General features: G+C 41.2%; 1 protein-coding gene and 1 long non-coding RNA gene across 5 annotated transcripts in view; one reads left to right on the top strand and one right to left on the bottom strand.

Annotated features, from left to right (window-relative positions):
* Positions 1–27785, top strand: part of CTNNBIP1 (catenin beta interacting protein 1) — a 59838-nt gene extending 32053 nt beyond the window's left edge. For all 4 annotated transcript variants that reach the window (XM_074976035.1, XM_074976032.1, XM_074976034.1 and 1 more), the window contains one exon: positions 25590–27785. In XM_074976035.1, the coding sequence (XP_074832136.1) occupies positions 25590–25648 (59 nt within the window). In that variant the 3' untranslated portion in view covers positions 25649–27785. The remainder of the gene's footprint in view (positions 1–25589) is intronic.
* The window catches only part of LOC142001099 (uncharacterized), a 45020-nt gene continuing 27804 nt past the window's right edge, over positions 10586–27801 (bottom strand). The window contains exon 3 of the long non-coding RNA XR_012642395.1: positions 10586–10694. This is a non-coding gene — a long non-coding RNA (uncharacterized LOC142001099). The remainder of the gene's footprint in view (positions 10695–27801) is intronic.

Below are 27801 nucleotides of genomic sequence, written 5' to 3'. Positions count from 1 at the left end.
GTACGGTGAAGATGAATCATCTAATGTTGAAGTTTGTTCTTAAACAGAACAGTGTTTTTGTGTAATTTTGTAGTTAGAGGAATATGGGGTTCAGTAGTTTTCTCTGTTCTCCAAAATGACTGTTGCCTAGCAGAAAAGAAGATGGAAAGGAGGTAGGAATTCATTCTGTGGGTTACAAACTTATTTCTGTTGCTTTGTGATGTTTTAATATATCTGGAGGCAGCTGTTGATCACTCTGCAGTGAAGGCTCTCACATAAACTGAAGTCAATAAGCATCCATTCTGTCCTCGTAAGTGGGTGGAATGAAATATTCGTCAATATGGGAGTCCATTATTAGATGATTCAGGTAGCTCGGAGCCAGCACAATGAGGCTGAATGCTGAGCGAGCAGCATGGGAAATCTTGTCTAATTGCATTCCATATTATAGTTCTGTGAGGCAACACCTTTATTAAGAGAGCTAGGCTACCCTATTGAACAGTACGTCTTATGCAGTAGACAAATTTGACTATTAGTTTTGAGGGCCCAGACTGGTGAAATGGTCCTCATGTTTCATGTCAGAGCTATATTAATGTATATTGCATATAATGGTTCAATAATAGGCTCTATCTTTGTTCGAGTACTAGATCCCCCTGACCAGTTCCACCTTTTGAAAGGAGGAAGAAAAAGGTAATGGCCCACTAGCCAGAGAGAAGTGAGACATCCTCCATACTGAAGTACAAGTGAGTGGTTCAGAGAGTAGGAATTGCAGTAACTCAGGAGTTCTAACCAACTCTTTTTAGCTTTGAGGAATGTATATTGATATGGGTGTTGAAAAATGTATTGGTCTTCTAGATGTTGACCATCCCAGGATTAATTTCTCCAGATAAACTATCACACTTATGTATGTTATCGTAGTGTTGCCCTTTGTTTCTCGTATCATATCAGTTGTGATGTATTTGCCAGAAGTCACATCAGACATCTTTATCGCATGTTGTCATGTTCAGTGTTGCTGGGTAAAGAAAGAGGTCACTATGAAGGCTTCAGATATAAATTAATACAAATCCTTAGAGCTCTAATGGGTTATTTAAAATCTGACTGCTCAAGAAAGGCTCCCTCTCCACTAGATGGCAGTATCTCTTGCTGAAAAAGTCTATTCTAGACATACAGCGAGGTACTTAAATTGTAATTTATTCTTCAAGACTGCTTAAAGGAGTTTTTCTTCTGTTCTCTTCCACTTCTCTTTCATGAGATCTTCCTTGTCATGTTTTTTTCAGCCTTTGCAGAACCTGTGTTAAGCACAAGCAAAGTTTATTTAGGAAAAGGCATGCATGCACAGTTTTGAGCCCACGTACAAAGATTTAGTGGCTAAATGGATATTCTTCCAGCAATGGGACAGAAAGAAGGTAACTTTTAACTGGAATTGCCCTGTACGATTCCAGTCACCTCCCAGCAGACAGACCAGAAGAGGTTGGAATCCATGGCCTAACTTCTCCCGAGCATATGGAGCCATCTTTTAAAGCCCATGCAAATCTTAGTTTTCTAGATGTTGCAGTAAAACCAGAAGTAGACTAAAATAGCATTATAGAGAGCTGTTTCCATCTTTAGACTAAGCATGCCATAGAAAAATTATTTACCATACTTGGAATTTGTGAGAGCCATACTTGCCAATAGGTGTGTAATTCCTAGAGGTTTGAGACAAATGCTTGTTTCTTTCTCCCTTCTGCCTTGTTCTCTCAGAGATGTAACTGTATGACCTAATACCTAAATTGCGTACAGTACGATCCAGTGTGACAAACTATTAAACTGTACTTGTATTCTGCTTTTCATGAAGGTCCTAAAACACTCTGTCTTCTCAAATCAAGAAGTACTAAGCAGACTGTGGTCAGCCATGGCCATGATTATAACAAGCATGACTGTAGTGTGGTGCGTTCAAGATTTATTTAACTAGCAAGGACAACCCCATGTGCTTTTTTTGTTGCCCGCACTGCATGCAAAACAAATATAGGTACATATGTTAAACGCTTTCTGTTCGATTGCCTTATGCTCTACAAATTGCCAGATGAGGTCTATTTCCTTCCAGGATTTTAGTAGTGGTAATGTCAAGCGGAAGGAAAACACCAGAGGTGAGTAGTCCAGGGACTTCAGGGGTGGCATCAGCCATGTGCCCCCTCCACTTCCCACCAATGCCTGTCCTATTCCCATGCCAGCTCCACCCATGCCCTGACGGGGGTGTGTGTGTATATGCACGTGACCCCCTGTGCACCCTCTATGCATCGCCTCAGAAAAGCAGTATATTAAGCTGGCAGTTAAAACCTCCTTGTTTGAGTTTGTAAACAAAGCACACTTAGAATTAGACATTCAGGGAGAATAAGTATGGAATTCTAAGGCTTAATTTTGTTCATCCTTAGACTTGTAACTATGCTAACAACAAAAGATTTAGATCAATTTCCCATACAATTCTAATGCCAGTGCAGATGGAACACAGAAATATCCAACTCTAATCCTGGGGCCCAAAATTTTCCCCCCTCAGGTGAGTCCTTTTAACAGTAAGTTGATATCATGCAATGGAATTCACCCTGTAGAGCAAGAAAATCTTTGAAGAAACAGAATTATAAGGATTCAGAAATGTAATGTGTTGTGAGAAAGGGTAGAGGGGAAAGAAGTTCTTGGTAAAACCCTTTTATAAAAAGAATCGAACATCTACTTGAGGATGGCTGGTCAGTCAAGCATGCCCAAGAAGAGATCTTGCCCCATCCAAGAAGGCAGAAGAACCTGGTGAGGAATCTCTATGAACAAGAATGGGGTGAACTGGCTTCAGGTGATACCTTGTAAATTACATGGGGAAAACTTAGAAGGATACTGTAAGGCTATGTCTACTGAGCATTCACACTAAAAATGCATTCTGTCAACATACTGTCGATAGAACTCGGCACTTTTGTAAACAGCCTTCTGCCTCTCGACAGAATCTGACAAAAAAGCTTTGTGGGTGCTCCAGGGGGGCCCTCTGTTGATAGACAGGGCTTCCAGGTTACCAGGCAGCCCTGTCTGCTGTATTTCCAGTTGTCTGTTCTGTAGAGAAAGCAACTTGACAGTCCGGCTTCCATCTGTCATCAGAGCCCTCCACTTTCATGTGTGGCCCTGATTTGTCGACAGAAGTTCTGACGGAAGGTATCTTCCAACAGTAACTTCTGTTGACAGATCACTGTAGTGTAGACATAGCCAAAGAGTGGAAAGTCCAAGTGATCTTAAATCCTCCTTGTGCCACAAGTGAAGACAGAAGATTCTGAAATGTGAACATTTGGCTGCGTAAGTAGCATAAAGGTAGAGGGTATTAGTTTTGTGAATGTTAGTTTTCCTATGGGGCGAGAGGCTGTATGTCTTGAACGTCCTGCATCTCAGCAGACAGGGAACAGGTTTACTAGGACAACGGACTGGCTAGAGCTCATCAGGAGGGCATTAACACTAAGGGAATGGATGAAAAGGGGAATCAATGGGCACCCAATTGAGCACAAAATCAAGATGTGAAGAACAAAATTAAGGCAGCAGGGGACACGTAAAGAAGGAATTCCGTAATTGCCTGTGCACCAATGACAGGAGTCTGGTTAATAAACAAGATGAATTTGAATAACTCATTGAGCATATATTTGATTTCATTGATATTTCTGTAATTTGGCAGGAAGATTTGCATGGTTAGGATATTTTAAGTCACTTGACCTAAACTCTTTATGCAGGATACAGTGGACAAAAAAGGAATAGGTGGGACACTCTGTCAAAAGTGAATTTTCATGTTCTTCAACTAACATCATATATGCCATCATGTGCCAACAATACCCACATGCTTTGTATATTGTACAGATTTCAAACTCTTAGACAAAGAATTAATGGGCATAAAACAGACATAAAAACACTCCTGATTGGCAAACCTGTCAGCCAGCGCTTTAATGGAGTGGGCCATTCTGTTAATGACCTGAAAGTCTGTGTTATACTGAAGAGGCATTTTCACAGCCATTTGGAAAGAGGCTGCTGAACACTTTTTTTTATATTCAAATTTGACACATTAACACATGGTTTGAACCGGGATGACAATTTTCTAGCTCATTATAGGGGCTCTTTTACATACTTCGCTTTATCTAATTCTTGACTCCCCCCTGCTGCCGCCCACATCCTTCTGCTCCTCTGCTTTCTGATTTGCTTACCTTGATGATAATTTTTCTGATTTGTCAACCTTGATTACTATTTTTGATTCTCTGTGACTTAAATATTGGGTCTGTTCTGGTGTGCCTAAGATGTGAAGAAGTGGGTCTGTCCCACAAAGGCTCATCACCTAATAAATTATTTTGTTAGTCTTCAAAGTGTTACTGGACTGCTTTTTTGTTTTCATAGTGTATAGACTAGCACGGCTAGCTCTCTGTTACTACCTATTCTTGAGTTACTGACAACCTGGAAACAAATGATCTTGAATGGTTATGGATCAGTGCTCTAATATAAAGCATGAGAAGTTGCAAATTTTTAACAGTGAGGATAATGAATCATTGGAACAATTTACCAAGTTGTGATGGATTATCACAGTGGTGCCTTCTGGCCTTAAAATGTATGGCTCTTGACACAGCAATAAATCGGGAGTCTGTGTCAGCTGTAAAGTAAGAGTTCATGTAAAGTTTTTGGAGGTTCTTTATTTTCAGTTCATTGTAAACTAAGGTTTCTAGATGGCAGAGGAACTTAATTAGGGATTCCTGCAGCTCCACTAGATAGAAACCGCAGAAGAGATGTCCACAATCTTATGAGTAGGTCATACAGTCTGTCATTTTGCAGTTTGTTTTAGACAGGTTTGGAGCAATCTGTAGCCATGAAATGCTCTCCTAGAACAGCTAGCTGCTTTGCCACACATTCACCTGTAACAAGACTACTGAGGTCTTCCTTTTGTTGCATTCCATGGTTACTCCTGTAATAAGACCCATTTGAGTGAGGCTACTTTTGTATGTGCTGGGAGTCCCTGTATAGATTGGATATCTAGTCTTGTGTGATGTCTACTTTCAGCAGCAAGACAGTACTTTAGAGAAAGTGAGCTTACTGTATGCCCTGCTGAATGCAAAACTGTTCCAGTCATAAACCTCCAATGAGCCTCTATTAATAAAACCTGAAGTTTAAATTACAACCTTGATAGTTGGCAAAAGGCTTTAGGGGATTACAGGGTCCGTCAGAAATAGAAGTTAGTGATCTCTAACTTTTAATCAAGGAAAACCTTAAAATTCCCATAACATAGGTATTAAAAAAGAGCCCAGAAGGAATAGACTCAGAGAATTTTCTGCAGTTTGTTTTTTCTGTTCCAAGGGAAAAACAGATCAAAATCTGTAGCTTATTCTGCTTTCGAAAAACAATTTATAAAACTTACAAACTCCCATTCTAGTCTTAGGCCATTACCTCATTTGATATTTGTGATTGCTGCTCCCCTGAGAGGCATCACACTGTATAAAGGCGATTTCTGCTTTCTTGACAGGAAATTGTGCAAGTTTCAGATTTAGTTTGATTCTCTCTGCAATCAAACGAACCTGTTCCAGTAATCTGAGACACACCACCTTGTTACTCTAGCCAATGTCAAACCAAGTATCATAGAGGTGACAATGCTGACTTGCTTATTTGTAATTTTCCCCCACTAAGTCATAGAACAATAGAGCTGGAAGAGACCTAAAAAAGCCATCGAGTCCAGCACCCTGCCCTTGGCAGGACCAAACCCATCAGATCAGCCCCAGCAGGGCTTTGTCGAGGCGAGACTTAAACACCTCCAGGGATGGAGACTCCACTAGTTCCCTGGGTAGACCATTCCAATGCTTCACCACCCTCCTAGTGAAAAAGTTTTTCCTAATGTTCAACCTGGACCTCCCCAACCGCAACTTGAGACCATTGTTCCATGTTCTGCCATCCGTGACCACTGTGAACAGCCTCTCTCCAGCCTCTTTGCAAACTTCCTTCAGTAAGTTGAAGGCTGTTATCAAGTCCCTCCTTAGTCTTCTCTTCTGCAGACTAAACAGTCCCAATTCCTTCAACCTTTCTTGATAAGTCATACGCTCTAGCCCTCTAATTATTTTGGTCGCCTTCCGCTGGACCCTCTCCAGTGTATCCATGTCCTTCCTATAATTCGGGGCCCAGAATTGGACACACTACTCCAGATGCAGCCTCACCAAAGCTGAATAAAGAGGAATAATCACTTCTTTGGCTCTACTGGCAACACTCCTCTTGATGCAACCTAATATGCCATTAGCTTTCTTGGCTACAACGGCACACTGTCGACTCATGTCCAGCTTCTCATCCACTACAACTCCCAGGTCCTTTTCTGAAGAACTACTACCGAGCAGAGCTACTACTCAGCGTGTAACCATGTACACAAAGTACAGTACACCAAGTACTGTGAGAAAAGTGCATGTGTACAGCAAAGAATTTTATCAAGGTACCTGTGGGTGGGATGAATTTCTCATTTCTGTTCTGGAGCAGGACTATGCTAGGGCTGGGTCACCACTCTGTGTACTGTGACAGACACCCCCACATGGCCCAAATTGGGAGATAAATGGGTAATTAAGTGGTCCTAATAAATTAGCAAGGGTATTCAGCTTGTCAGTTGGGGGTGGTTAAAAGGGAGAGGGGAAGGCTGGAGGGATGGGCAAAGAAGCCCAGGATCTCAGACATGAGACCTTTCTCCAAGATCTCATCTTGTGCTGGGGGTGGGCCCCACAGGGGATGTACATAGAAGCGTGGTGATGGGACATGAGACTGCATGAAAAATAAATAGGAGGACACTGTATTGAACTGGCATAAGTGTGGGGAGCGAGCAAGCCTTTGGACAGATCCTTAGGAGGTAAGGGTCATCGAGGAGGCGGCTACTTGTAGACACCTCATCAAAATCTTGGGTGTAATTAGGGCTCATATTTTGAAGTGCAGAGTCCTTAACATGGACATGTGGCTATTACTGGTTACTGTACAGCATTTCTGGTCTCCTGTCTACCACTAACTGCTCTGACCCTTGGGCAAGTTTCTTAACATCACTCTGCCTCAGTCTGCCCATCTGTACAGCATGATGATTCTTCCTTATTTTGCAGGTGTATTGTGAGGTATAACTCATATATGATGTATTCTTGAAAGGTGCTGTAGAGAAGTGAAATATTAGTGAAAGTGCTGGAACTATGATATGAGACATCCCTTATCAGGGAAACAAAAATGGCATTATGAAAGCACCAGACTTTTGGGAGACTAAGCTGTTTAGCTTTGTCTTCCTCCCTCTCCCTCACCATCTACACTGAGGAAAGAAGACTCCAGTATTGTACAGTAACAATACTGAATGTATTTGTAACAGTCTTGTGATGCTATATTATTTATGCTGTTAGTGTAGTATTTTTGAAAGAGTAGATTGTTCCTCTTTCACCACTCTGAAATATTTTGCAACTAAGGCTCAGGGTTCATCTTCAGAAGTCCTGAAAGATTTAAGGAACTACGCTTTCCATCCATAAATACCTGTGTGGGGAAGGTTGGTCTCCCTCTTCTCTGTTGTCTGTTTTGATCTAATTCATGCCCCATCCCACTCTCCTCAAATACTAAAGCAATTCAGACTCATTAAGCTTCAATACTGCAAATAATAAAGCAATTCAGACTCTTAAATTTCTTAGGTTTGAATTTTTAAAATGATGGCTTTCCACCAAATCTCCATCATTTGTCAAATATATTTTGCAGTGAAGTGTTCACCTAACTGTATCATTGTAAAAATACATTTTCTCTTTTCACAGAATTTTTTAAATTGTGCTTGGCTACATATCTTCCTCTGTGGTTAAAGTGGAAAACAGAAGTTGCATAGATTGAAAGTATGGTACCTGGATTTCACTGCTAATATCTTGGGAACTACACCACTGTCGTTCCTATAGCAACAAGAATGTCATGCTGGTTCTTAAAGATATCAGGTCTCTTGGGGAGGACAGAGCTGAGCGGCAAACACGTTGGCTGGGTTAGAGCCACTAGCTGGGTGTTAGAGTATTAAAAATAAACCCACTGTGTAAACTGAGGAGAAGAGATTACTGCCATGAGATTTGGGGTAGTTATTAAGGCGGAATGGCTAGAGCATCTCTTCAACTGCATGTTATTCTATATACACATTGATTACATGCACATTACTTCATAAATTTGCATATTACATATGTAGGATATTAAATTTGGGATTGTGGACAGGATTAAATATTGAAAGGTGTTTGAGAGTAGGTGGCAGATGCAGGAGAAGAGGAGGATGTATAAAGGGTTTGAGTCAAGGAGAGAGACTTCTTCCAGTTCTGCACTATTCAAATAAGCTGCTTGTTATCTTTTTAACCCTTTAATCCCTGAAAGCTAATTAGATGGCTTAAATTGCTTGCAGTTGCAAAGCATTCAGGGCAAAGGGGATAGATTTGTTACTGAAAAATATTTGACATGGCTCATTAGATGTTGTATTTAACAATTGTGTAGCACCTTTTTAAAAGCAAGCTTCATATTTCTGATTCAGCTGAATGTCAACAGTATTTTGGCTTCTGGACAGGGCTGAAGCACATTACACAGCATATGATTGACTCATGCTGAAGAGGTCTCTGACAGCTGCCTAATCATGATGTATAAGAAAGGAGGAGTACCATATTGAGTGGACTTTAGTGAAATTTACTTTCGAGTGTAGACACACCTTGTGTCTCACTCTAACAATTTACCATGCATCACTTAAGAGTCACAGGGCAAAGATCAATTCCTCAGGTAAACCTTGTTAAGGTGAGGTTTCCTGTGCTGAAGGACAGCTCACTTAATGTTTCTGATCAGTTCTTTGGTAATCACTTCTTTAAAACTGATCCCCACTAATTAGCAGATGCACTTGTTGAAGAGTGCTGAGCTCAGTGGTTGTCTTCAGCCTCCCCACACTGGTGAGCTACATTCGCTAGTTGCTGGACCTTCAAGTAATTTTGTGTGTTAGGGCATGTTTTGTCAGCCTTCTAAAGGGCCATATGGTAGGACTGTATGAATAAATGCATGCAGTCAAAGCAGAGATGTTTCTGTATTCCTCTAAGCAAGCTGAGTTTCTGGTGTGCTGGGAAAAGGTGATGCCACAGATGACTAGTCCACAAGATGCCACCTTTCCTCCTATTCCTCCTCTGCCACCTAAATTAGATTTTGTTTCATTGAAAAAATCCCTCCTCCTTTCCACCTGCTAGTAATCTTCCACATGAAGTGCTGAAATGGTGTTAAAATCCAAGTAATAATGAGAACCTGCAAAATGCAGGAGCCACTTTTGTGGACAGAGTATTTCGTCATCCTGATTCTATCCAACCTCTCTCCCTGCCACTGCTATTCATAATATGTCAGTGGTCTGAGCGAAAATGACAAGCTCCTCTCTCTTTGCTGATGTAGCTGGAAAAGCAGAGGCTGCTGTAATAGACCTGTATCTACAGCTGCATCAGCTCCTGCCAGCCACCATAGGTATGTTTCTTTGGATTCAGCCTTGGAGCTGGGATTTTAATGCAATCTGTTTGGAAAGCTGTTAAGGGGGAGGCTAACTAGCGCATCCTAACAGGACATACGTTATATAGGAGTGATGTTTAAATATTAGAACTATCAACCGATGAACATAAAACACATTTAAAAAACAAAAAAATAATGGGGAGTGTGCACCCATATGGGCCCGCAAAAGCTTTGTTGAGGGTGAGGTTCTGAATGTCCAGTCTTGTCTTGTTTTGTTTGGGGATTTCTTTGGGAGTGGGAGAGTGAGAGATGGAACCGGGCTCTGGAGCTTATATTGTTCCCCTCAAATAGAGAGACTCATTATATGAGGCTGTATTTGAAGACAGGAACAAGTTTCTGAGGCCTGCAAAGAGTTTTGGAAAGATTTCATGTTCATGAACTGGAAGGTCAGGTCTGAGTAGGCACCTTTTCATTGTTTTATATACCTCAATTACTGGAAGTGTAAATGCCTAGTGAAGGATGTGCTCAATGTAAATGTGGTTCAGGACCCTATTGTCTGGACTACAGGTTTTTGGCGGAGGTCCAGCTGAACTTTGGAAACTCTGCCCAGTTTTTTTTTCCTGCATGTCAAAGAAAATCTGCATTGTGAGAGTTAAGTCTGGGGCTGAGGCCCAGTTCTCCAAGACCTTTAAGCCTTGTTTTCCTCTCACCAAATGGAATCTCCTGCTCCATTCTCTAGAGATACTTGTGGTATGTGAACAGACTGTTTAGCAAACTTGTTGTCTTGTGGGTTTTATTTCCTTCTGGATAGGTGGGATCATGGGAATGAACTTCAACACACACTGCTGTCCCTTCTAAGGCAGGTATTATATGAACTTTTCTTTGGCAAGCATACCCAAACTTTTTGCTGTAGTATCTTCATACACTCGAATACTCCATAACCAGTCTGTGAAGGATGAAAGGCTCCATTCCAATTGTGTTACAGATATGCCAGCTATCTCTGTTTTAAAAAGAATAGATTTCTCAGGTTCTGGTGGCTGTGTGTACTTCATGTGTGGATATGCATATGTGGCATTAATGGCTGGAGACTATTAACAAGTAGTGTCCTTTGGTCCACACAAGTACTGTTGCTCTCCGTGTGTCCAGACAGAGGTTGTAAGAGGTGATGCAGGCCCATGCCTCTCCCAATTACTTTTTACCATTGCAAGCCCTTAGTTGGAATCCTTTGTGTCCAAATTTCTGTTGCTTTTCTTTCTTCTAGCCTGTAAATAGATACAAAAGCTATTTTCGACATTAGCAGAGTTATTTTTATAGTATAACTTGTCCTTCTTGCACTCCCATGTGCACACCTTGATGTAGGGCACCACCCCCACACTGGTGTGGGTCTGTATGCCCAGAGTCCCAAGGTTCAAGAATCGTCTTTTACCCTTGCTGCTTCACTGAGTGACACCACCTCTGTTTGGGTGAAATGCATATCAATGCAAAATGCAGTATATGCTGATCATTTTCCCCTGTGAATACGTGAAGGCTGTGGGCATCTGTTAAGAAAACACCTTCCAAACAAGTCTGAGATCTCTCTGGCCTAAATTGGAGGGATACCCCTCTCCTCCATACATCAAGCTCAACTGACAAGCAGTTCCCCTCAAAGCACAAGTTTGGAAGAGGAATCTAGAACTAGTAGTCACCAGGATCCTTCATCAGGGCTTCACAGCAGAGTAAAGAGCAGGTTCATGGTACAAGCACAGCTCCTGTCCACGTTGTTCCAAAGAGAAGATACCTCCCTGGTGCTGTCCAGGTTGGGTGAGCTTTTGTGCACAGATCCTAAGGGCTCAAGAGTGCTTGTAACCCCCAGGCAGGAGTGTAGAGTACAGAAGGAGGAGGATGCATCACTTATGTCAGTGGCTCTGACTCCTGACCATAACAATCAGCATCCACTGGTGTCGTGCAACCCTGGAGCTGACTCTTGTGCATTCCTGACCTACCCATTGAAAGACTAGCCACCCATCATGCCTTAGAGTGTATTGAAACTATCAGTTCTAGCAACTTGAAATCCCCAACAACATATGGTCACTTATGTTGTACTCGAGAATATCTTATCCTTTAAATCCCCTCGCCACACAGGCTACTTTTGGTGCGTTGTTTAAGAATCATCTATCTGTATTGATGCCAGCCACTTACATCTTCTACATATGTGCCTCCCCTCAATATTTCGGGTTTATGTATCAGTTTTTGCCCACAGTTGTGATTCTGTCACAACAGAAAAGTGGATTCTTTAAAAAAAAAAAAAAACAAAAAAAAAACAAAACACACACACAATTATTGCTTTGATTCCCCACCCCTCAACCTTCTTCCCCACAAAACTCCTTCCCTGTTGTGCTTCAGGAACCACTCTCACAAGAAGGCTCTCTTCTCCAAAAAGCAATAGATGCTTCATTATCCAGGGATAAGGTTCTATTCCCCTTGCAATTTAGTCTCCAAAAAAAGAAGGAAGGCAAAGCCCTATTCTGGGCAGTGGAACATCATCTTCATTCCAAAGTAAAACAAAAATCAGAAAAGTTACACTAACTTCGATAATCCCCTTCTTTATAGGATGGAATGGGGTTCACAGCTCTCAACATGCAAAAACCTATATGAAAAACAGGTATTCTTCTGTCCCAAAGAAACTTATTTGGTTTTTGATAGGTGAGGATCACTATTAGTTGAGTCTTTCTTTTTGGATTCAAGTGGCCTGAACAGTGTTGGTTCTTGGAACTTCTGAGAATGTCACCTATTCTCCTAGCATGAGCTAACGCTTCCCAGATTATATAATGCAGGAAGATGGCAAAATCAGACACCCCACTCTAGACCCACTTCACTACTGCCTGGTTTTTGCATGGACATCAGGTCTAGAAGGCTGTTTGGAAGTTCTCCAAGTCATCCTTTCTTACAGAAGGAAAGATTCAACTGGGAGTTGTTACTTAACTAAATATACATGTTTTTATTCCTGTGCATAGCACAGTCACCATCTTTGGAGTCTGCAGATATTCTAGTCGTTTTAGATTGTCATAGAAGACATTGAATTTTCCATTTGTTCACTGTGGAACCATCTTGCAGTAATTCAGTGCTTTCATTCTTCCAGGAGACAGCTGTTAGTCCTACAACCTAGATTAATGGAGGGAATAATCATGAACTTTCTGACAGTGGTCAAACTTACATCCCAATGGTACCCTTTTTCCAAGAAGCTTTCCCTTCACCTACATTCTAAACTCCTACCTAAGATAATTTGGGAGCCATGGAGTCAACCTATCCACTTACCTGTTTTCTTTGTAAAACCTTGCTCCCTTTCAAGAGGGAAAAAAAAATTCTTGGATATCAGGCAAGTCCTGGTATCCTATGTGCAAAAAACCAAAACCAATCACAAAAAATCGCCAAAACTGTCTCTCATTACAGCAGAAAGGTTATGGGGAGAAGCAATATCTTTACAGATTCTCTAACTGGTCACATCATTATGCACTACCAGTTAGTGCGCATCCCTCCCAAAGATGAGATAAGGGAACACTTCACAAGAATTAAGGCTTGTTTTACAGGAGTTATCATTCCTGGATATATGCAGAACAGTTTCCTGGGGCTCTCTTCATATTGTCATAAAACATGTACTGTAATTTGCTAGTTCATCCCTTCATTGCCTATGCAGTCATGGGTGCAGAACGTCAAGCCTCTTTACTACATGCATCCTTGCATCCTCCTCTGATCTGAATATTGCTTGTTAGCCACTCATGCGGAAGACACGTAGGGACTAGCTTTTGAAGGAGAATGGAGGTTTTGGAAATCCTCTTGGTATGTGTGAGCTCTACATTTATGTTACCTGCCCTCCAGCTGCTCTTCTGGTCCTATCAGATTTGTAGTAAGAGGAGGAACTGGAGAAACATTGGTCTGGAGCATGAGTAGAACAACAATATATGTCATGAAAAGACTCATAAATCTCTAGAGACCCAAGGGCAGGGGGAAGCTAGCATGCCCACATACAAAATATAGTTAAGGACCACCCATCTCGAAGAACTTTTTCAATTACAAATAACCTTCATTTGTCATCTTTTAGTTATAACATTTGTGTCACTGAAAAGCTATTTTAGTCACATAGTCATGGGCAGCAGGTATAATAGAGCCACTGCCACAGGACACTGGGCTGGGGCAGCTGATGCAATCTGTGATCCATGGGAGGGGCCCTCAGGGTTCTGTCCAGCCTGAGGCCTCTCTGGCTGCAGAAAGGGAGCAGAGGGCAAGCTCAAGCTTCTTGCTATAGGGCCAGGCTTTGTACAGAAGAGGCAGGATCCAGAAGTCTAACCTCCCTGAGGGAGGGTCCACCCATTGCGCCGGCAAACAGTCTTAGTAATCTAATACTTGGCACTTCAGTACTGCCTCCTCTTCTGAGGAACTCAAAGTACTTGATGCACACACACTTCCTCCAGGAAGTTGTTCTCTGTTTCAGAGGGGTGAAGATATCCTGTAAGATGAATGTGTGAATTTCCTTAGCAGATCATGGCAGTCTGGCACAACTGGGACCTAGAAGTCTGAGGTCTTCACTCCTAGATTAATGACCAGACTCTCACTAAGGACAAACCTTAATGATTTAGAAAATGTGCTTAGAGATGCAGCTTTACATACATTTGTCTTGGTTTTTTTTAAATTTTTATTACTGCTTTCTGTCTCCATTTAGGTCCACCACCATGGGTTAATTCAGGGGAGATCACACGAGTAATAGGCTTTCTCTGCTAAGGGTATCTTGTGTCTTTTACTTTTGTGTTTACTTCTGAGCATAATTTGGGTCTGGTTCTGAGAGGTCTCTGATGAGGCTTAATAAGGTTTGACTAATGAAGGTCTGGTCCCTGCTCCTTGAGGCCTTACCATGCTTTTGCTAATTTTTTTTTTTTAAGCGTTGTAGCTGTGTTGGTCCTAAGATATTGGAGAGACAAGGTGACCAAGGTAATACCTGTTATGGAGCAAAATTTTGCTGTTGGAAAGAGACAAGCTTCAAACTTACACAGAGCTTTTCTTCAGAGCTGGACAACAAGAGCTCTGTGTAAGCTCAAAAGCTTATCTCTTGCCACAAAAAATTGGTTCCATAACAGATATTAGCTTACTCGCCTTGTCTGTCTAATATCCTGGGCTCAGTAAAAGATATTACCTCATTCACCTTGTCTCCCTGTTTTGACAGCTCATGCAGAGCCACAGGCCTCTTCCCACTATAAACTCTGTTAAAGCCAGTGGCACAGTACCAGGACAGAGTTGAATAAATCTTAAATCAGTCATCCAAAATGAGAACTGTATGGGATTGAATGATATTTTTGCTACCGCTAGTTACTTTAAAACATGGAAATCAAAGTTCTTAAAATATTTGTTAAACGTCAAACCCCCCTATGAGTTCTTCACATATTACAAATTGAGAACCTGACAGGGGTTAAGGCCACACAGCAGTTGTTGGAATGGAATCCTGGGTTTTGGAGAGTCCTCTCTAGAGCCATTCAAATCATTGATTGAAAGTAACATAATCAGAAATAGTGTTGGAGCTGACTAGATTGAGGCTGCATAGAAACCTGAATCTGTTGCAAGAAACAATCTTTTTCCAAGTAAAATGGCATACTTGCAGGGTTACATTTCAGCCATTGATGTCCAGAGTGGAGCTCCAGTAAATATTTTCCAACTTGCGGTAGCTGTTCTCCAGGAGCACCTACCCATCCCCTTCAGGGCTGAAGCCTTGCAGCTGAAGTCCAAAGATCTTAATGTGGAAAGGGCAGGGTGGACAACTATCAGCCTGTGGACCCAATTTGGTTCCCCAGGGTTAGCCCCCGTGGGCTACTGCTGTTGTATTTACTTGTGCCTCCACAGGTACAGGTGATTTGCAGCTCCCATTGACCATGGATTGCTGTTTTATTGCCTGCCGCAGTGATAGGGTAAGGAGGGCCCTACAGGCAATAGTCTCTGAGAATTTAAACTCTAGGTTAGAAAGATAGTTGTGCGGTTATGGCCCTACATGAACGTAAAGCTTCAGATTTCATGGTTAATGCTAAGTTAACTGTGCCAGATAAATTATTCAAGGCTATTGCTGTTTGGACAAACAGTGGCTCTTTGTAATAACGTATCTCATCCAGCCTTAGCCACAGAATTTATTGGACTTTATAGTTGGAAACAATAGAATACAGCAGAGACTTGAGTCTGTAGCAGGACAGGAGTGTTCTGTTTTCACCTTCCAGACCTATCATCTGTGAGTCAGTATTATGTGTCTGCCAACTTCTTTGTGCTGTGCATTATGTCTCTGGGTGTCATGTGGCATCATGGGCTTACTCACCCATCATCTGTCTGCCCTGGGACGTGTTACCTGTTTCCTGATAGATCATTGTTATGTTTAAATGTAGTTGCTAGAGGTTCTTGCAAACAGTGGTTTCCATGTAACTACCACATATTTACACATCACCCCGAATCAAAAAGCAATGGGAAGAGGAAATAGTTGTTGACGTTTGTATATGAAATCCAGTGATGATTAACCTCATCTAAAACTATACTGTAAGTATAAAAGCAGTAGGGACAGCATATGTCCTGCCGTGCTGTTGTGTTTAAGCTAGAAAAACTCATGACAGCAAGCTGAGATAAATGGAAGGATCTCAACAGCTATTTGTCCTCACCCTTCCAGTCCCCCCACCCCCCAGTTACCATTACAGTCTTACAAAAGGCTTCCTATGTGACTTTGAGAGTCTTCTATTTTCCCTGCTGTGCTTTCCTATGTGTTGAAAATGGGGACAGTTTCAGTTTTCAAGTGCCTTTTACAAACATGAACATAACCACTTTTACTCATATTCAGTTGTGTAGGGTGCCTGAAAATGTGCTGCACCACTGGGTCTTAATGTCCACCTCCCAGTTTCTTCTCCCTGTCCTGTTTCTCTGCTTCCTCCAGAGAGTTAACTTAAAAGTGAAAAAGTTTTCCAGACCTATTAGCAGAACGTTGAACCTGTGAAAGAGCCATTCAAGTGCTAATGAAACCATTTAACAGGTGTTTCCCTACCCCAGGTATATACTGTTAGTTTCTGAATTTTCTGTATTAGTCAATATGACCTTAGTTGAGAATTTGTTTAAAAAATAAAAAACTCATTCATGCATTGAAGATTTAAAAGACTCACATCTCTAAAAATTCTTTGCCACCCTTACCCCTAGTTGACATTGGGCATAAGGGCACCAGTTTAATAGTACTTCATGGGATCCCATAAATCCAAGGATAGTCCTAAATGTATAACCAAACACATTATGCTTGGCAGCTTACACAGATGATTTTTTTCATGAGTACCAACAGCATTTTACAAAAATATAACTTAAAATAACAGGGTAAGAGAGAGAGTAGCCAAAAAGTATTTTTAAACCTTATTTTAAATGGCAAATCAGTAAACAAATAAGAGCTATAATTATGTGGGTAGATCATTAACACTGTAGGAAACACCTAGGTTTGAGAGATCACAAATTATAGTAAGTGCATTAAAACGTTGTGAAGCATAAATGTAGCTTGTAGATAAAAAGGGGATGATATTGAAACGAGCCACATGCAACTGGTCCAGTTGCAGCTAGAACTGTAAAAGTGCAATATAATACAAAAGATGCTACTCCATCTAATTAAAAAGAGCAAATTAGTGAAATTGTATGGAATGTGTTTGAATTGAAAAAGTACCCACATTCTTGATGGTTTTGTGTAATAATATCTGTATGCACTTACTGTGTTTTCATCCAAGGTTCTCAGGGTTCTCTACGCTTCTAAGGTTAAAGTAAAGCTGGGACAGCTTTCATGCAGCACTGTGGTCATACCCTGGGAGCTTTCCCTGTGCTCTAGATAAAGCACTTCAATGAGGGGAGAATTAAACTGTGCTGGAGCCTGTTTACGCAGGTGCTTTATAACCCTGGAACTTGCTACGCTCCTGAGTGAGAAAGTTACAGTGCAATAAAGTGGCAGTGTAGACAAGCCTTTTGAATTTTACAAGAACTTAGTTTGTTCATCTTACAGGTAGCACAACAGAAGTTGAATGATTTGGCCGATAGCTAAGTTAATGGAACCCAGATTTGTTGATTTAGAGGCACCATATTGCCTGTTTAGGTCAAACCACAAGAAATACAGCTCCAGTGAAATTAATAGAGTGAGGATTTTCAACATGTAACTTTTTTCCCCAAAATATAACTTACATTTTGACTTCCTTAATGTTTGTTCCCATGAGGTGCATTTCCTGTACCCCTGTCTGCTTCCTACCAGGAGGTCCAGGTAAATGGCAGGGTAAGCAGAAACTCCTAGCCTAAGAGAGACCTGTACAGTTCACTGGGTGGGGCTGCTGAAACCATGATGTTTATTTGTAAAAACTGTCTTAAATATTTCTTTGGACTGCATCTCTTTAGAAAAAGAGCTAGCAAGCTGTGACCGTGCTGTTCAGATAACTGATTTGATTGAGTGCCAAACTCCCAGAATCCACTGTATGGTAGAGATATTTGTTTCTGTTGTTGTGCTTTGCAGACTGCTCTGTGATGACCACAGTGAGCTGTGGAAGGGAGCAGCATAGAAAGGCCTATTGGGTTGTAAAGGTAAATCAACTGAGGGGCTTAAGGAGCTTGAAGATGGTTTTAAAATAAGTCTCCCAAATTTTGTGGTGGGTTTTGCATAACACTTACATTTTGAAAAGAGCAGAAATAAAGAAAACAACTGTTTGCCAACCTAGCTTATCTGCTGGGCTGGGTGTGATGATATCTGTGGTATTACTGTTGGTAGGAGGATTGCTTGCCCTGGGATTACATAGCAAATGCACCTTTGGTTAAAGGGAGTTGTATATTAAGGGAATAGAAAATTTAGGGCAGGTATCAAGACGTGGGATGCCAAGATAAAAGTGTCCTGCCCTGTCTGTTTCACTGATGCACCAGCAATGCGTCCAAGTTTCTCATAGTATGTTGTTAGAATTCTGCATAATCAATGCTTGTTTAATATGGAGGGTAATAGTTTAAAGATGCACGTCTTTAATAAAAGAAAAAAAAATACACACAGACCTGACACCACTATTTAATTTTAAAAAATAGTATTGCTGTTCCTATTGCTGCCCCATCTTTGCATCTTGAATCATAGAAGAGGAGGACTGGAAGGGACCTCGAGAGGCCATCGAGTCCAGCCCCCTGCCTTCATGGCAGGACCAAGCACTTTCTAGACCATCCCTGAAAGCCATCTATCTAACCTCTTCTTAAATATCTCCAGTGATGGAGATTCTACCACTTCCCTTCGCAATTCGTTCCAGTGTTTGATCACCCTGACAGTTAGGAACTTTTTCCTAATGTCCAACCTGAACCTCCCCTGCTGCAATTTCAGTCCATTGCCTCTTGTTCTATCCTCGGAGGCAAGGAAGAACAAGTTCCCTCCCTCTGCCTTACGACACTCTTTTTTAGATACCTGAAAACTGCTATCATGTCCTCCCTCAATCTTCTTTTCCAAACTAAACAAGCCCAATTCTTTCAGCCTTTCTTCATAGGTCATGTTCTCTAGACCTTTGATCATTCTCGTTGCTCTCCTCTGGACCCTCTAATTTCTCCACATCCTTCCTGAACTGCGGTGCCCAGAACTGGACACAATACTCCAGCTGAGGCCTAACCAGCGCAGAGTAGAGCGGGAGAATGACTTCTTGTGTTTTGTTCACAACACACCTGTTTAATGCATCCTAGAATCGTGTTTGCTTTTTTTGCAACAGCATCACACTGTTGACTCATATTTAGCTTGTGGTCCACTAGATCCCTTTCTGCTGTACTCATTCCTAGGCAGTCCTTTCCCATTCTGTATGTGTGACACTGATTGTTCCTTCGTAAGTGGAGCACTTTGCATTTGTCCTTATTAAACTTCATCCTGTTTACCTCAGCCCATTTCTCCAGTTTATCCAGATCCTTTTGAATTATGACCCTATCCTCCAAAGAAGTTGCAACCCCTCCCAGCTTGGTATCATCTGCAAACTTAATAAGTGTACTTTCTATGTCAATATCTAAATCGTTAATGAAGATATTGAACAGAACCGGTTCTAAAACAGACCCCTGCGGAACCCCACTAGTTATACTTTTCCAGCAGGATTGAAAACCATTAATAACTACTCTCTCTGGGTATGGTTATCCAGCCAGTTGTTCACCCACCTTTATAGTAGCCCCATCTAAGTTGTATTTGAGTAGTTTATTGATAAGTATATTATGTGAGACCGTGTCAAATGCTTTACTGAAGTCTAGGTATACCACATCCACTGCTTCTCCCTTATCCACAAGGCTCGTTATTCTATCAAAGAAAGCTATTAGATTGGTTTGACATGATCTGTTTTTAACAAAACCATGCTAATTGTTCCCTATCACCTTACCACCTTCCAATTGCTTGCAGATGATTTCTTTAATGACCTGCTCCATTATCTTTCCTGGCACAGAAGTTAAGCTGACTGGCCTGTAGTTTCCCGGGTTATTCTTGTTCCCCTTTTTATAAATGGGTACTATATTTGCCCTTTTCCAGTGTGCTCGTTCACCAGTCCGCTTGGGTTTGCTGCAAATGGGGGCTGCTCTGGCTTTATGATCCAGTATAACCCTAGATTTCTTCTCAGCAGCACTGATGCCTAGCCTTGAGGGAGGGCCCAAAACTGCTAACATTTCTTTGTCGTTCTAGAGCTTCAGTAATTGGGATCCAATGGACTCAGTGTGCTGGTTATTAATACAATGTGTCACTTAATAACTCAGTCAAGAACTGTTGGGAATCAGTGCATAAACTCTGCATAGTTTGGGGCTCACTCTCTGCTACTCAGTTGTGCCCCAGTTTGGCTAACCTTTACCTAGGCTAGACTAGTTGATACAGTTTAATCATTCCATGGGAATTATCACAAATACCTTGAAGCCAACAAAGTTGGTGTGGTGGTCAGTCTTAGCCAATACTCCTCCACCTTACATCCAGGTATCAGAACGCAGCCAACAAAGTTATCCCCAAGCTACAGCAAATGTCACACTTGCCACTGTTCAAATATCTATGGGATGCATCTCACCATAATCTGCAGAGCAGAAAATCCTACCTGGACAGTGTTGTGCGCCCTCTATCCAGTTGCTAACATCACTGTTTCACTTGGCAGACAGCATGGGAGAGGGTCTTTGCAATTACCAGGAACTCCTTCCTCACCATTAGGCTGGATGAACAGCTACCTGCTTTTTGGCTTCCATACTGCCTTTGAGCCCCTTTAGCAAGTTCAGAAGTAGCATGACTGCCCAGGTCAAACATGCTTGGCGCATTCAGGATAAACTATACAGTATTGCTGTGGAAGATGTGGCATATATGCTGGTTGGTTGCATTTCTCATGCTGGGCTCCCCAGAGATCTTCTCAAGCTAAACATTGATTCAGAGTGTATGTTAGTGGTGTTAGAGTCCTCTGCCATGGTCCAGTACTATTCACTGTTTTCATTAATGAGTTGGATAATGGAATGGAGAGTGTGCTTATAAAATTTGTAGGTGATGTCAAACTGGGTGAGGATAGTGAAGAGCAAGTGCATTGAAAGAGAGGATTAGAAGCCAAAAGAAGCATGACAAATTCAAGAATTGATCCAAAATCAACTAGATGAAATTTCAGTAATGTAAAAAGTAATGGGCAAATATTTTTATATTCATCACTACTACACTTAGGAAGGAGGAATCGAATGTACAACTATGAAATGGGGAATAACTGACCAGTGGGTGGTACTGCTGAAAAGGGTCTGGGGGGGTCACAGTTCATCACAAATTGAATATGAGTGAGCAAGAGGGTGCCATTGAGAACCAGTGTCGGTTGTGTTAGGAGTGTTGTGCATAAGACACAGGAGGTAATTGTTCCACTCTACTTGGCACTTGCGGGGCCATAGCTGGAGTATTGTTTTCTGTTTTGGGTATTACGCTTTCAGAAAGATATGGACAAATTGGAGAGAGTCCGGAAGAGAACAAAGAAAACCTGACATTTGAGGAGTGGTTTTTTTTTTGTTTTTTTTTTTTTTTTTAAAAAGTTCATGTTTTATATTTGAGCAAAGAATACCTGACTGGAATCCTGAATAACAGTTTACAAATATCTGTGCTATTTTAAAGAGGACTGTGATCAATTGTTGTCCACATCCCCTGGAGGTAGGAAAAGATATAAAGGGCTTAAACTGCAGCAAGGGATATTTAGGTTACGCATGCACACACAACCCTCCTAGAACTGGAAGGGACCTTGGGAGGTCATGTAGTCCAGTCTCCTTCCCTCTTGGCAGGACCAAGCATCATCCCTGACATCTATTTGCCCCAATCCCTAAATGGCCTCCTCAAAGATTGAACCCACATATTAGGAAAATCTGTCTAGCTATACGAATAGTGAAGTAGTGAAATAAGGTTTCAAGGGATGATGTGAAGTCCCTGTTACTGAAGGTTTTAAAGAACAGGTAAGATGGAATGAAAAAAAAAACCTGTCAGGGATAATCTAGATTTTGAGAGTCTTGCCTCACCAACTCGAGGGCCTCTTGAGGACCCTTATAGCCCTACATTTGTATGATTCTTTTATAAGATCCACGTGGTATGGTATGTTCTATGTGGAAGCTGCCCATGCCCCTCTAATCCAAACTTCTGTAACAAACAGTGTTCTGATATGGTATTCTTGTTCACATTCACCTCTAGGAAGAACATTGAAGAGCTGCCTCTCAGTTTCATTTAAGTTTGGGAGGGGAGTGAGAACAATCAATGAGAAGGTTGCACTCAAAGGTTCCTCCACTGCTGGCCAATGTTTTAGTAGTGGCTTCAAAGAATGCCTAAAAATGGAAATAATTAGCTAACATCGACCTAATTAGTTCATGAAGCCAAAAAAAGCTTGTTACACTTAAATGGCAAGGATCAGTTTAATGGTTAGTCAAATATAAGAAATTAGGTAGGTGGTGGCTGTTGGACTATGTGCTTTAAAATGAGTTTTGTGACTTTGATAGTTGGAACTGTGGAATTTGCAGATGAAAGCAACATTTGCTATTATGAGTCTGGGGGCAGGACGTTCTGAATCAGATTTAAAATATTGCATAGTCAACTCCTAGGTCAGTTTTTTATGGCCTTCAGCAAACCAGAGATTTATTTACAGACTGCCTTATGACCAGTCCACACACAGTCATTTCCCCAGCGTTCCGAAGACATTTCACTTTGTGCTCCACTCTGAATATTTAGGAGTCTAGCGAGAAGGTGGACTTGGGAATGGTACAGGTCTCAGTTCAGTTCTTCCTCTCCTGTGGGGTATGAATTAGGTGATCATCCACACCTGCCAGCCTCAGCCAACAGCCCAAGGATTTGAATAGGTAATGGAGACTGAATCTGGTAGATGGGTCCTTCAGGTGGAAACACTTTGGATGCTTGGTGGAAGAACGTGGTGCAACATGGCAAGTTGTTTTTATCTATTAATAGGTGTCTTCAGTTTGGAAAATCAGTGCTTTGTGCTGCTGTTAGGGATGCAGCAAAAATGTTTGTGCCTCATACTTAGGAATGCTCACAGATCAGGAATAGCCAGTGTTATCTAACTTGAAAGCTAAGCCTGGCTCACCATTTGTGTTACTTACAAGGTAGCAAAGTTTGCAGATGACACAATTACTGAAGCTAGTTAAATCCAAAGTTAACTAGAAAGAGTTATATAGGAATCTCACAACACTGGGCAACAAAGTGGCAGATCAAATTAAATGTTTTTAATGCCAAGTAGTACACATTGGAAAACATAACCCCCAACTATACATATAAAATAATGGGGTGTAAATTACCTGTTGCCAATCAAAAAGTGGTCTTGGTTTCCTTGTTGCAAGTTGCCTGAAAACATGCTCAATATGCAGCAGCACTCAAAGAATCTAGCAGAGTGTTAGGAACAAAGAGGAAAGAGAGCAATAATAAGGCAGAAAATTTCATAATGGCACTACATAAACTCATGGTGAGCCCACACCTTGAATGCTTGGTGAAGATCTAGTCACCTTGTCTCAAAAATATATATACGAGAGCTAGAAAAATGCAACAAAAATATTTGAGATATACAAGAGCTTCTGTAAGAGGAGACATTTAAAAAGACTGAGCCTGTTTGGCTTAGGAAAGAGAAGAGCAAGGAATGATATGATAGCAGCCTGTAAAATCAAGAGTGGCATGGAGAAAGAGAACATGGAAGTGTTATTTATACCATCACATAATAACAAGAACAAAGGGTCAGTCAGTGAAATTAATAGGCAGCAGATTGAAAACAAACATAGTAATGTACTTCTGCACACAATGTATAATCAATCATGAAACTTGTTGCCAGGGGATGTTGTGAAAGCCAAAGGATTAACTGGATTTAGGAAAGAATTAGGTAAATTCATGTATGATAGTTCCATTAATGGCTGTTAACCAAGATGGTCAGGGATGCAGCGGCCCATAGTGGGAGTGTCTCATAACCTCTGACTGCCGTAACAGGGAATGATCACTCAATAATCCAATGTATTCTGTTCATTCCTGGCACCTGCCACTTCTGGACGATAGGATGCTGGCTAGATGGACCATTGGTCTTACGCAGTATTACCTTTTGTAGGTCCCTCAATTACAGATGTGACTGGTGCAGGGATTGTAGGGGATGCGCTGGCCAAGTGCCAAAGCCCCATCCTCTCTCTGCCCTTGCCCCATCCTGTCTCCACTCCTGCCTGCTGCTTCTGGTGAGTTTGGGGGCAGCCCCCACCCCCTCAACAGGAGTGGCACAGCCTAGTAGCGGTCTTGGGTTGCACTGCTGCAGGGGAGGGGCAGGACTGCTCCCACACTCATCAGAAGTAGTGCGATGCTAGTGTGTGTGTGGGTGGGGGCGGGGGGGCATTAGGCATGTCTTGAGTTTTGGAATTAACTCTTTTTGGTGTCACTCAGACACATCATGATGTAGTGGCTTCTCATATTTGATACTGAATTTGGCCAGCATTAAAAAAATATCTACAGCCAGCCAGAGAGAAGTGAGAGAAAAGTAGTTTTCAGGAATAAATTTGCATGAATATCAGGATAGAATCTGGGACTGTCTTTGGGATAGATAAGGAATGGTTTATGTGGATTCAGTGGGGGAAGGATGGATGGAAAACAATTGGAGTTCTGCTCCATTCTGTGCCACATTTGGGAGGTTTTGACGAGAGGTATTAAACAACCTATTAAATGTCTGTGCTTCAGTTTCTCCAAATAATATTTACCTTCCTTTCACGTGTGTTGAGGCCAAATTATGCCAGGCTTACACGACGGGGAAATATTGAAATAAGGTATGCAATTTCAGCTATGTTAATTGCATAGCTAAAGTCAATGTACCTTAGTTCTGGCTTCTGCGGCATCCCCACTAAGGGAGGTCGATGGGAGCCTGCATTCCCATTCACTTCCCTTACTCCTAAGGTGGGACAGGAGTACCACAGTTGACTGGAGGCACCTTTGTAAATTCAGTTTAGTGCCAGGCATACTAAATCAAACTCTGGTAGATTGACCACGTCAGGGTCAATCTTCCCCGTTGTATAGATATGCCTTTAATGTTTAGAAAGCACTTCGATTCCCTTGAATGGAAAAGCATGCTCTCCTTCTAAACAAGCACAATGGAAAGTCTCTCAATAGGACTAACAAAACAGTGCATCCCTCTTATGAATGTAGTTCCTGTTCAGAATAATGAAAGCAGGCTGCAAAGCGTAACCAAAATATCTCATTAAAAGAGAATATGAAACAGAGGGCATCAACACCCAGACTTTTTTTTTTTTTATTGAACAGCCACATTCTTCATGCTCCAGGATAGTTCATCAAGGCCCTTTTACAGTGCAGGGGTCTGAAAGACGACGAGACCAGTAAAGAATTTGTCTGCAGATTCCAGTGTTTCCAATTCTTTCAGTGCTTGACATTTTTAAGAAACTAGAGAATGCCAGCTGTCTCTTTTAAATTTATTCCTTGCAACTGCAGAGAGAACCTTGAAAACATGTAGCCTAAATCCTCCAACACTAGAAGGCAAATAGGAGCCTAAAATGTATTTTTTTTTTTTTTTAATCCTCTTGATTTTTGGGATCCAGACTCATTACTTTGGAATATTTGGGGTTGACAATACTGAAATTCGACCTAACCCCTATTGTCTGCATGCCGTACTCTTAGCTCCCATTTTTATATGTGCTTGCAGGTGCTGAGGATGTGGTGATGGCATTTTCCAGATCAGAGACGGAAGATAGAAGACAGTGATTAAAGAGTGTCTGAACAACACAGAGCTGGAGAGGGCAATGAGATTCCTGAAGACAGAGGATGACTGAGCATTAACAAGTTCCTTTGCCCACCCCTAATTCTCCTTTTAATTTTGCTTTCCTTTGCCCAACTCTCTGAACACATCTCACAGCCATCTGTTCCTATACACTGTTGCTACTCATCTGGGCTGTGTTATCAAGGATGAAGCTACAGCTGGCATCAAAGGGACAGACTGTTTGTGATTTGCTTAAAGGAAGACAACTTTTTAAACTTGACCAATGGATATCTTTTATTTTAGTTGTGATATTTTATATTTTAAAATAAGTCTTTTGACATCCTCCTTCTAAAGAAGCTTTTCAAGCTTTGGTTCTTATTTAGGTCATATTTGTGAATTTGAAGAGGGGTTTTGTTGGCTGCATAGAACTGGAATTGAATTGTCATTGGCTGATAATCCTAATGCTTTGTATAGATTGCTTGCAGTTATTTTGCTGACATCAGCATTTTTGTTGCAGAAGTTAATTTTTTTGGTACATTGGTTATTACTTTTTACCGATTGACCTGAGGGGAGAAAAAGACAAATGAAATATCTGCAATATTTATTTCATAACAAGCACACACCATTGCTTTTTTGATTGGCTTAAGAACTGTGGTTTTAATTTCCTATTAGCTTCAAGGTCTCCCATGCAATCAGTTTTTCCATACTTATCTGCTCTGTGGCCTCTGGCTCTTTTAGGAGCATGTGTCAAAAGCATATTTAATAAGTCTACCTGTTGCAGCTCGAATGTGGAAATCTGAAGCCATGCCTCTGCTTTGCTATTGGTTGTATCAGTGAACTCCTGCTGAAAAACTTGGCATTTGGCATTCTCTTTACTTCTGACAGAGGAGCTGTAGATTTTGAGGAATTGCAAAAAGGTGAGATCTGTGGTTGTGACATTAAATTGTTAAATCTATATAGCATATAACTGACTTACCTAAACTAGTGCATACAGCTCCAATTTAACCCTTTCGTTGCTGCACAGGATTTAGTTCTCAATAGGGGAGCACTACCAACCAGGAACTTATAGCCATGTTGCACTGGAATATAATAAACAAAGTTGCTTTTCACCTGCAGTATTATGTGCAGTCTGGCTTTAGTACCTGCAGTAATTCAGGGAGATGGAAGTTTTTTGTCTCCAGGATTAATCAGTTTTTCTGTGGCCATCACTGTACTGGTTGCAGTGGGAATGACTAAACTGCTCAATCATGAGTTTACATGTGATACTCACAGATTTGGGAGAAGAGGTAGGGCCTTCATCTGCAGTGAAATTTTAAAAACATGCACTCACTCTTCAGGAATCTGCACAGTGAATATTAAAATCCTGAGGGTACCTAGTGCTGCTGTTTAAAACCAAGCACTTGATTTTCTATTATGTGCAGTGAATTTTTACAATACTTCTAGACCCTGTTGTGGGTTGCACTGATTTAAAATAGTTCAAAACCTATTTAAATAGAAATCCATTCATCTGTACCTAGTACATTTCATGCAGCTGTTTAATTATTTGGAATAACAGCCTAGGATCCTAGCTGTGACTACTTGATTGTTTTCATGACATGCAATTATGATAATACAGATGTTATTAAAATCTCAAAAGTGAACAAACCAGAGAAACCATTGGAGTATGTGTGGGAGAGAGAAGTGGGGACTTTATCTTGGGGGAAAAAAAAACCATAGTGTAAATGGTGGGAACAACTGTAATTCTGTCTATAAAAAAGATCTTTTTCAACTGCATCTTTGTAAAATTTCAGTGTGAAAGTTAATCTTTTACCTCAGTTGATTGAGGCTGGATAAGATTTCCCGGTATTAAAATGGAAACCAGCAGTGATCCCAGTTGGTTCTTGTGATTTGAACCAAGAGGCACTTTGTTTTAACTTTGGTGTAAAGGGGGCAGCCCCTAAAGGGTTAACTTAAGGTGGGCACTAGTTGACTGGGCTGGATTGTTCTGGCCTATCATTGTCAAAGCTAATATGCACACCCCAGGTGTATCTATGGCATTTCCGGGCTGTTACATCTTTTTAAGAAGAAAAGTGAATTGTTTCTGTGTTTTAATCTTTTGACTAAAAATGTAACTGTTGGGGAAAATACAGTTTTTAATAGCTACTCTTGTTTCTTATTG

Source organism: Carettochelys insculpta, chromosome 23 (genome assembly GCF_033958435.1).
Source record: "Carettochelys insculpta isolate YL-2023 chromosome 23, ASM3395843v1, whole genome shotgun sequence".
In the NCBI taxonomy this organism is placed as follows: Eukaryota; Metazoa; Chordata; order Testudines; family Carettochelyidae; genus Carettochelys; species Carettochelys insculpta.
Note: the sequence above shows the minus strand (reverse complement) of the source record. Positions and strands in the feature narration are given on the sequence as shown.